General features: G+C 42.4%; 1 protein-coding gene across 1 annotated transcript in view; it reads left to right on the top strand.

The window, feature by feature from the left end:
* LOC104508814 (mucin-5B-like) overlaps positions 1 to 9,303 on the top strand; it is a 43,146-nt gene extending 33,843 nt beyond the window's left edge. Inside the window, 12 exon segments of the mRNA XM_010150552.1 lie at positions 150 to 219; positions 372 to 493; positions 857 to 888; positions 1,335 to 1,512; positions 2,908 to 3,012; positions 3,642 to 3,682; positions 4,248 to 4,370; positions 5,297 to 5,392; positions 6,584 to 6,712; positions 7,539 to 7,578; positions 8,249 to 8,372; positions 8,932 to 9,303. Of these exon segments, the coding sequence (XP_010148854.1) occupies positions 150 to 219; positions 372 to 493; positions 857 to 888; positions 1,335 to 1,512; positions 2,908 to 3,012; positions 3,642 to 3,682; positions 4,248 to 4,370; positions 5,297 to 5,392; positions 6,584 to 6,712; positions 7,539 to 7,578; positions 8,249 to 8,372; positions 8,932 to 9,106 (1,235 nt within the window). The 3' untranslated portion in view covers positions 9,107 to 9,303.
* Positions 9,304 to 10,847: the final 1,544 nt, after the last annotated feature.

The raw sequence follows: 10,847 nt of genomic DNA, 5'->3' as shown, positions 1-10,847 counted from the left end.
TGAAGCTGCAGGGACCCCTCACTGGGCAGGAGCTTGGGCTGTGCGGACCTGTGAGGCAGGCTGCGTTAGTGTGTTCGGTTCGTCCATTGTGCATCAAAGGGTATGCGTGGGTCTGGGCTTACTGACCTGTGTGTTGTAATGCTCCACAGAGGCCAGCTGTGCTCAGGATCAGGTATACAAGCCATGTGAGGAAGCAAAAAGAAACACTTGCTTCAGCAGGTGGGTCATTTCCTAAGGCATTTTTCAAGTCCATAACTTGAAAATTGCCAAAGAAGGCTGGAAGTTCACATTCCCCTGGGATTTAAGTGTTTGATTGACCTGGGGCACATTTCTGTCTCTCATTTGTTCCTGTTTATATTCTAATTGTGCAGAGAAGTCGTTATGGACACCCTCCCCTCCCAGAACAACACACCAGTGTTTGTGGAGGGGTGCTACTGTCCTGATGGAAAAACTCTGCTGAATGATCATGATGGCATTTGTGTTTCTGTCTGTGGTAAGAAATAACGTAAATGGTGGAAGGGGAAGGGGAATAAAACCCTGACTGGGAGTGCACATAAGTGGGATGTTCTGGGTACAAAGGAAATGAGGAAGCACTTGATACTGACCCTTTCTACTTAGGCTGGAAATGTTTCAGATTGGAAGCTTCTGCCTGTTCTTACGCAGAATGTTCAAATTTCAAAAGAAAAAAAGAGGATCTTTAAAATGTTTTGGGTAACACAACTTGTCACTTTGCTCTCTGATCTCTCGTTGTGGCTGTTTCTCAGATTTCAAGACCTTCCGTCTATTCCTGTCCTCCTGCTTCTGTTGTTTTCTCCAGTTCTGTTATCATTAAAGGAATCTGTAATTCATTTTATAGGTTGCACTGCACAAGATGGGTCAGTGAAACGGGTAAGAAAAAGGGAAATACTGTTTTTATACTATACCTGGGTGCTGTGACCTCCTGTAAAAATGTCTGCATGAGTTTCTTCTTTTAATTCTAAGCTGAAATACCAGTGAACTGCAATGACAGTGGGGAAGAAAACAACAGATTTTAACTCCAGAACTTTATTAATCACTTGAGGTACAGAAGTAGAAAGAGCAATTTGTGAGAACCACTGTTTCCTGGTAGAACTACAGGGCTTCTCTCTGGAAACACATAAACCTGGAAAGGAAGGTGGCAGATAATAGATAATTTTTTCTTACTGTTCCCTTCTCCTCCTTATGGGATTTGTACTCTGATTTTCCCACATAACCAACTGGGGCAACCCAGCCCTACACTGTCTTGCAGCAGGCGTTCATTAATATAATGCTTCCAGTTTTTGCTCTCTGAACTACTATCCCTATTGTTTTCACAGCCTAGAGAGGCCTGGGAGCACGACTGTCAATACTGTGCTTGCGACGAAGCAACCTTGAATATTTCTTGCTTCCCCCGCCCTTGTGCTAAATCTCCACCTATCAACTGCACTAAAGAGGGCTTTGTACGCAAAATAAAACCACGGCTGGATGACCCATGCTGCACAGAGACAGTCTGTGGTGAGTAGATAATTCAGATGACATAATGCAGCATCATTTGCTTTTAGCAGCAATCCTCAAGTGAGAACTGGTACCCTACAGGTACCAGATTCAAATAAACACACTGGAGTAGTCTTCTCTTCCATTTACATGCCAGGAGCTCTTGCTATCAGAAACGACTGAGAGAGACTGAGAACGGCTGAGAGAGTTGGCCTTGTTCAGCCTGGAGAAGAGAAAGCTCTGGGGAGACCTTATGGCAGACTTCCAGTACCTGAAGGGACCTACAAGGAAGCTGGGGGGGGGACACACTTTCTACAAGGGCCTGTAGTGACAGGACAAGGGGTAACGGGTTTAAATTGAAAGTGGGGAGGTTTAGATTAGATCTCAGGAAGAAGTTCTTCCCAGAGAAAGCTGGAACAGGTTGCCCAGGGTAGCTGTGGATGCCCCATCCCTGGAAGTGTCCAAGGCCAGGCTGGATGAGGCTTGGAGCACCCTCGGCTATGGAAGGTGTCCCTGCCCATGGCAGGGGAGTTGGAACTAGATGCTCTTTAAGGTCCCTTCCAACCCAAACTATTCTATGATTCTAAGACCTCCTCTGGTCCAGTGCCATGACCCACCAGATACTTATGTTGGAAAACCACCCATGGACCATTGGGATCACCAGGTGCTTTACAGGATCCTCTGGCTCTTGCCCTTCGTAGATGAGAGGGTGGTGCTTGCACAAAGATCCATCCATTAAAGGGGGATGTGCTCATCTTCCAGGCTCCTCCAAGGCTTCCTGTGGAGGTTCTTGATACAAGTTTGCCCTCATCTTTCCATTTGCATCCTCCCAGTCCCAAATGCCCACCACAGCACAGGACCTCCTCATCAGCATGCTCCTAAACATGGCCATTCCCAGCACCTGTAGGAAGATGCAGGACAGGAGATCCTGGCAATGGTGGCTGAATGTTTTTTGTTCCACATCACTTCATGCTGCCAGGCAGCAGTCCATTAGGCTCCCTGGATGCCTTGAGGGAGTGGGCACTGTCAGGGTGCTTTGGCTTGCATGTCCCAACCTTTACATCTTCAGCTCTCATCCATTGCCTCTTCATATTTTTCACTCTCTGACTCATTTACCTTTACCCCAAGTTGTTTCTCTGCCACTTCTCAAGATATGAAGGCATTTAGTTTTTTTAGAGATGACATCCCGTGAGGAAAGAGAAGCAGGAACAAGGGCTAGAAGTATATGTCCAAGGAGGAGCATTACAGTAGAGCAAGCTTAGAGATACTTTGTCTGAACACGTCCCAGATTATAAAAATGTGTGGTTCAAGAATCATCTATTTCTACCCAATTTCTTGGCTGTTCAAGCTTTGGTCTGCAAGTAACACTGCTGGACGGGATGCTTTGGCTTACTTCATCGCTGTTGTCTCTTGCAGAATGCGATATAAAAACCTGCATTATCAACAAAACAGCATGTGACTTAGGCTTCCAACCAGTGGTTGCTATATCTGAGGATGGTTGTTGTCCTATCTTCTCCTGTAGTAAGTATCATGTTGCCTTAAGTTGTTTTATTTATTCCTTGGACTATTTAATTTTTTCTAAATGAGTCAAAATCGTAAGCAGTAACTTCTCCCCTCTCAGCCTTTACAATTGGTGTGATTTTTTTTTCGAGCTGGACTAACTGGCACAGCTTCTCTGTAGCTAATATTCAGTGAGTTCAGTTATTGGTCAGATACTGTATGTTAGTTACATTGAACTTATACCCAGGCTCTGCTGACAAATTATATTTCCAGGTTCACAGACCTGACCCAGTTTCCCATTAGCTCTGTTACCAGCAAGGCAGCTAACTATAAAGAAAAGCTCAGCTAATTTCAAGTATGGGTAAAAAACATGAGGTAGATAGATTTTTCCATCTGGAAAATACCAGGATATAGAATTATCCCTCACTTCATGCATAACATCTGAGGAGACTGTACATGTGGGCTTCTGAATAACAGTTAGTACCATATTGTAGTTACTTTTCTCCCCCCTTTTGTGTGGGCTGCTAAGGATAGTGAATAAGCTCAGTTCTATTCTTTGTCTCCTCTAAATCACTCACAATTCAGAGGTGAGTACAGTAACTGTTTACATCATTCCTAGCATACCCTTTTAATTTTATTTTTTCTTACAGTACCAAAAGGTGTATGTGTTTCTGAAGGAGTTGAATTTAAGGTAGGTCTTCTTCCAGACACTTCTTTCCATAGGTTAATGCTGCCTCAGTCAGAATTTTCTGAAGTTGTTATTGTCAACACTCACATAAAAAGCAAGATTAGAATGGTCCGCAATTTTTCCCTGACAGTTCTCTTAATGCACTATTGGAAATGTTACTGAATAGGTAATACTAGAGAACAGTAGCTTGCTTACTAAATGGGATCTTACCTATGCTTTAGGGTCAAAAAGTCAGAACTGTGATTGAATACAGATTTTAATTCTCATTGGATGTTGTAAAATTAATTATTATGTCAAACTGAGTGAAAATCAATGCATGGAATTTCTGAGATAACGTAATAACTCATTTAACGTGATTGACGCACTTGGGATTGTCAGCCTTGTGTTCATTTTGTGATACTGACAGGGTGAGTTTGCAGAGATCTGGAGGTGTTAATTCCAGAATGTTCTTGCAAAAATAAATCTCAAGCATAAGTATTAATTTTTTATATTCCAGGGGATGTATGTTTATTGTAGAACCCACTGAATTCTTAATGTGTCCTGTCACCTCTCTCCTTTATATTTCCAGCCTGGGGCAATGGTGCCTAAACACTCCTGTGAGGACTGTGTGTGCACAGATGAGCAGGACATTGTGACACAGACCAATCGCATCCAGTGTCTTCCAGTGAAATGCCAAACCACCTGCCAGCAGGTCAGTTCTGCATGCTCAGCCTCCCTGACCGCGAACCGTCGCTGTTGAGGGGACGTGCTGTGAAACCAGGATAGCATAACTGCTTCCTCAGTTATACTATCCATTAACCATCCTCAGTTAACCCTAACCTTTTTAGGGTGCTGGTTATTTTTGCTCTAACAAATTTAAGAGCTTACGCTCTTAAAGATGCCCTGAGAGAGAACGATTGCAAACCTGTTAGAGAGAAGTCCAACTGCTGAAAGAGGACATTTGTGCCTTTCTGTAGGTGTTGCCCATTGACAGCTCAAAAATTAAGATTGTAAAGAAACTGCACAGTGATTTATATGTTTCCAGACACTTCTTAGTACTCATGAGCTGAGAGTGCACATAAACTGTTCAATCTATCACTGAATGTAAGCAGAGTGGTTTCTTTTCCATTCTTGCCCAGATAAGGCCTGACATACAACCAATCCTAAAAATGGATAAATCCATTATTCTTTTTCCTGATTCCAGCCACACTCACACCCACCAACACATCAATGGATACCTAAAAAGCAGGAGAGGAAATAACAGATGCATGATCTTTACATGTCTGACAGCAGCAATTCTTGTGGATCACCGTATCACACCAAGATCTGATGGCAGATAGTGCAAGCAATCATATGCTGGATTAATTTATTTGGCCTGACTTGTGTGTTAGCCCAAAGAATAGCCAATGACAGTGTCTTCAGGGTAACTGAAGTGCCCAGAAGTCACTATTCAATAAAGGAAAGAAATAGTTTTGATTGTCAGGCTTAAAGTGGTTCCAACAGCTTTCTAAACGCAACAGAAATGAAACCAGAAGGTTGGCTCATTTCCCCTGCCATCCCCAGTGTGGCTTTGATCCAAAAGTGCTTCATGAATAAGACATCAGGTAACATGGCTAAATGGAAACTTTATTCCCACAGGGTTTCCGCTACGTGGAAGAGGAGGGTCAGTGCTGCAGTCAGTGCCAGCAAGTAGCATGTGTGGCAAGTTTTCCATTTGGCAATGTGACTATTGAGGTAAGCACTGCCTTGCTCTGCACATAAGGCTGAGTTACCAAAATGATCTCAGCAGTTTTGAACCTGTGTCATACATTTGGAGGCTAGGAATTCCCCTAGGAGATTTAGAAATATCTGTATTTCCAGAGTAAATGTAGATGTTTATACAGCTGCTCTTGGCTGCGTGCACCTCACAGACACCACTGTGTTAAAAATTATCCATCTCTGGCATGAATGGAAATAATGTTACCACCCCTCCTCCTGACATGAAAGAAAGAATTTGGAGAGGATAAAGACATTGCATAATACTGCTCTTGCAGAGATACGTGAGCTGACTTCATGATACTGCTCTGATCTGGAAGCAGTGCTATTATCTTGCCCTGGAGATACAGGACTAAATAGTGTCAGCAAGCTGAAATAGCTGTATTACCGCTAGTTCTGAATTTGCTGAGGCAGAAATCAAAAGTGGCATAGCTGCTGTAGTGTAGTGTGACTTGGTAATACACCCAGGTAGTACATCATGTCTTGTGAGCGTAGAGTTGTGTAGACATGGGCTGAGCCTCCAGCTAGCTCTCTGCTTTTATTACAGCCTGCTCCTACTGTGAATGGTTAATGATGCTGTCTCAACCAGTGACAGTTGTCTTACACGTTATTGCTTCTCTGGTAGCTCTGGCGTTCTGCATCTTTTCTATTTCACCCTTTTATTCCTTGATAATTTATCTTGCAAGTGAGCTTCTCTTGTGCCAGGTTACGATTTTTATGTTTCCATAAGGAGGCTTTGCATTTACCCATTCACCTTTTACTATGAAGATCTTTCTCCTCTTTCGCAGTTTTTGCTTTTCTTCCATCTATTAAAAAAGGAAACTATTGAAATCCTTCAAAGGAAATTTTTTCCTTTTGTGTGTACCTTATTCCACATACATTAACACACCTACCTTCTGGCATTTTTGTTCACACCTCTATGCTCATTCTGCCACCAGGTTTTGATTCTTTCCACCCAGGTGACCACAGAAGGGATTTTGTATAGGCTGGTAGTGAGTGAGCTTGATGCATAATTTACAGATGTGGATTCCAGGCATCTCAGCACTTTCAGAGTGATATGAACAACTCAGTCCCTCTGCCAGTTCATTGACTATGTTACTGTTGTATTATTCTAATTTTATTGCTATACTATATTGGGTTGGCTTCTTTTTTTTTCCTGTTTTTACTCAGGTTGGAAAGAGTTATAAAGCTCCACATGATAACTGTACTCAGTACACGTGCACTGAATCAGCAGGCCAGTTTTCCTTGACAAGTACAGTAAAGGTCTGCCTACCATTTGAAGAATCAAACTGTGTCCCAGTAAGTATTTTAGAGCTGGAAAAAAAGCCTTCTGGAATGAGCCCTGCTGCTGGTCTGGGAGTCTTCTTTACTGTTTTGAATGAGCCGGTTCAGTATTTCTTGATCTTTGTGAACTGATCATCAAAAAGGGAACATGTTTTTGCAGCCCTGAATGGAGTGTCCCATGGTAGTAACACCAACCATTTGCTGACAACCCACACATTTTACTTCTTATGGGGTAAGCACTAAGTCTTGAAGGAGTATTAGGGTAATAGCAAGGTGGGGTTACAAACTGCAAATGTTAATTCACCATGGACCTCTCGGGGGACCAATGAACTCAGTGTCTCTGTTATGTGGTACATCACTAAGCAAAGAAATGGTACAAGAATGAGCAAGGGGTATCATCCATGCCCTGGCTCTCAGCAATTAGTGGTTTCCAGTAACTTTCAGAAGCACTGTGGGGCTTCACAGTAGATCTGAACACCAAAGCAGGGACAAAGACGGCCATTGGCTTGAATTAGCTTTGGGTTAACTTCTGCACAGGTCAGGCTGTTCTGTTCCAGAAGTAGCTGTCATTTGCCAGAGCTGAGTTTTTTGTGCTGGCTTCAATAAGACCTACCTGAGGTCAGGCATGTGGTACAGGACACCTTATCTGGTTTGTTAAGAAAATTCACTCCCTTTGTGGATTTTTTTTAAGAAGATTTATATATAATCAGTACACAGATAGGTCTGATGAGGAATCTGTGGGTTAGAGATGAGGGAATATACCTGAACTCTCATCGTTGCTACTAGCTGCTTAGCAATATGTGCATCTGAACTGTTCTGGTTATGTTTGCTTTCAATACAGGGGACAATTGATGTGACTGCAGATGGCTGTTGCAAGACATGTGAGTGCATTAAATCACTGTTTTCCTATTCCAATACTCCTAGGTTCTCCCCTGCTTGTAGCCCTGTTTCTGCATGCACTGAGTGTCTGCAGTGACCACAGGCTGGAAGACTGTTCTTACAGCAGCAGAGCTGTTTTGTACCTCACAACTGAGGTTAAAAATCTGTCTCATTCTTCCAATGGGGACACTGAAACTCTCTTTTTCTGTATTTTTCAATAACTGAAAAGCTGTTAATTTGAACTATATCCCTGATAAGAAAATTTGTAGAAAATATGCTCTGTGTTCTTCCATTTGGAAATTGAATGGAAAAAAGGATCTTTTTTGTGTAGCGTCCCCCAGAAACCAGAAGCTGTTACAGTCACAAATGCCATTTATAGCCATTTTTAAAAAAACAAACCCTTCATGTCTCCTTTAGTTCTTGGTTCAACAGTATCTTTACATGAACATATGCACAACTGCATTTATGCTAGTTCACAGATAGGAAGGTGCCTTAAGCAGTAGAAAATTGCTTTGCTGAATTAGTGCCTCTCTGCACTCGCATTTGGGGTTTCTTTTGTTGAACTATAAAAAGTTTCAGCAGCATGATCTGCCCTTGGTTTCCTAGCAGATACCTTGCAAAACATTTACTCTACAGTCTGAAGAAGTCTAACAGAAGTGTTGTCCTACACAGGCATCGACCTGCCGCATAAATGCAAACGCAGTGTGAAAGAGCAGTATATCATCCACGACAACTGTAAGTCAGCGGCTCCAGTCCCAATGCCCTTTTGCGAAGGGACGTGCAGTACCTATTCTGTGTAAGTAGGAAACCTTTCTCTGTCCTCCCCTATGTCGGGTCTTCATGAGTTCTTGGTGCCAGTGGGCTGCAGCTGTTGTCCCCTTTCTGCTGTTTGTAAGGACCTGGTTGGGAAACTGGGTATGCAGAACAGCAGTCATTAGCAATGTGAATAAATGCCTTTAGTGTGATAGGAGTGCCTTATCTTAGTTGGGAAAATAGGTACCTTTGAAAAGACATCAGCTAAATTTATTAACCACCATCTCCTTATGTGGTTTTTGAACAACTCTGGTGCTTTCTCCTGCCCTTTGATCTCTACATGAATTGTTCCTCTCTGTCTTGCCAGAAAGGCCCTAATCTAAAATCCACTGGAGTGACTGGAATTTTCCCCAGTAGTGTCAGAAGATCTGGCCCTGCATGGCTAGTAGTGTCCCAAGGAAAGACTGTTATGAATAAGCAGAAAATAGATAGGAATTTTTGATCCCCTGCTCCTCAGAAGCAACTCTGTTTGGAGCTGCAAATATGGAACAGTTTCAGAAAAAAACAGGACACAGACTGATGTGCAAATCTCATTTCTATAGGTATTCCTTTGAGGCCAGTGAAATGGAACACAAATGCATTTGCTGCCATGAAAAAAGGAGTCACAAAGTGAAGGTGGAACTGGTTTGCTCTGAGCATAAGACAGTCCAATTCACATATGTGCATGTAGATGAATGTGGATGTGTGGAAACAAAATGCCCAAAGAGGAGAACATAAGCATAAACTAAAGGAAATATTTCAGCTCCCATCTAATACTTCCCTAGCAAGTGAGTAGTTTAGAAAATAGCTATGAGTGACCTTCAAATGACCATACCTCTCTCTCTTGTGCTTTTTCCTTCAGGTATTATATGCAGTTATGGCTATTAGCTAAAGATTTTACTCTAAATGTTTGTAGAATAAACTGCATTTCAAAGAGGACTTGTTCTCCTGTTTCAGTGATGCTGCTAATGGGGCAGAGTGGTTAATGTCTTTAATCCCATAGCGGTGTATGAACCAAGGTTATTAAAAGACACTCTAGTGACAGTCAGTGCCTTTCAGAAGTCCTTCCTGAAGAAAGTGCACATTGTAAAACCATAAGCACACACATCATTTCCCTTAGAAGGGAAATAGCCATCACTTCCACAGCTGTGCTAGTCGGAGAGGCCGGACTCTGCTCAGGGGCACGCTTGCGTTCTTCTCCCCAGTGGTCCTGAACCTACTTTGGCTGTGACTCTGGGCCACTGGAGGAAAACAAGGTGGTTTTTTCCTTCTGCACAGTGAGCAGTACATCAGGAGTGTAAAAACATATTCTACATTATGCACTACAAAATTACTATATTTGCACCCTTATTATGAGTCCTTATTTCAACACATAAACATCAAACTCCGAGCTGTGTGGCAGGTGAGGGACTGATGTTCAGTCTCACTACTGGTTATATGTCTGTGGTTTGTGCTATAAACGACTGACTCACAGGTAACATGTCTAATGGTACTGGTGACAGTATCTTATGTGGAAAGTGCTCAAAACAGTCCAACAATTCCTTCAGACTATGCAAGGAAGGCAGCTGCTTCTGCTACTTGAGCAATTTGGTCTTTTAGGATCTGAAAGAGAATTAAGATTGTGACTTTCTTGAATGCAATGTCCTGCAGCCTGGTGTGTGTGGGCTTTTGGGAATTGTTTTGAAGGGAATGCTTTTGAACTGACCAAGTAGATAGGAATTCATTAAACTTTAGCTTTCCATTTTAAAAAGCTGCAGCTATTGAGCCCCAAGTAATCTTTATTCTGTTTCATAATAAATCATTTCAGCTGATGTCAGGTTACATTCCTGTGTACTGTTTCATTATGGTGTTAGTGATCTTAAAACTGTGGTAATCCTTGACTTTGAAAAGGCATAGGAGTTGAATGGTGTATGTTCTCTGCTCTCACCTGAGGGACATCCCTGTGATGCAATAACGCAGTCTGTGTTATACCTCTGTAGGATTCTGTCCAGATTGATCTAACTATCCCATTCTCCAGCCCCTTACTGGAATGACTTTTCTCTGGTCTTAGACACTGGTTTTAAGAGCCCTTGGGAAGCAATCAGTTTCTCAGCACTGGGTATTTTGAGAGCCAGGGTAGCCAGCTTAGACAGCTGAAGTCAGAGAAGGTGAATTTCACCTTTTGTTTTTATTTTGTTTCCTTATAAACAACAAAGGAGATGCTGGATGTTCCTAACGAGCTGAGTGGGAATAGGTGCACTGCAGCAATCTTTGGGAAACACGGACAACAAAGTCCAACAAGGTGTTAGTCCTAAAGTAGTGAATTATAGAATCATACAATATCTCAAGTTGGAAGGGACCCATAGGGATCATTGAATTGAACCTAACTTTCCTATTCCCAGCCTCTGCATTCTCAGTGGAGCATTTTGCTTGATTATAAATTATAGGAATCTCCAAGTAATTTGGTTAACTGTCAGTGCAATGCAACTCCCTTGGAAGG

The sequence above is a fragment of the Eurypyga helias genome, unplaced genomic scaffold (genome assembly GCF_000690775.1).
Source record: "Eurypyga helias isolate BGI_N326 unplaced genomic scaffold, ASM69077v1 scaffold10994, whole genome shotgun sequence".
NCBI classification, from domain to species: Eukaryota; Metazoa; Chordata; class Aves; order Eurypygiformes; family Eurypygidae; genus Eurypyga; species Eurypyga helias.
Note: the sequence above shows the minus strand (reverse complement) of the source record. Positions and strands in the feature narration are given on the sequence as shown.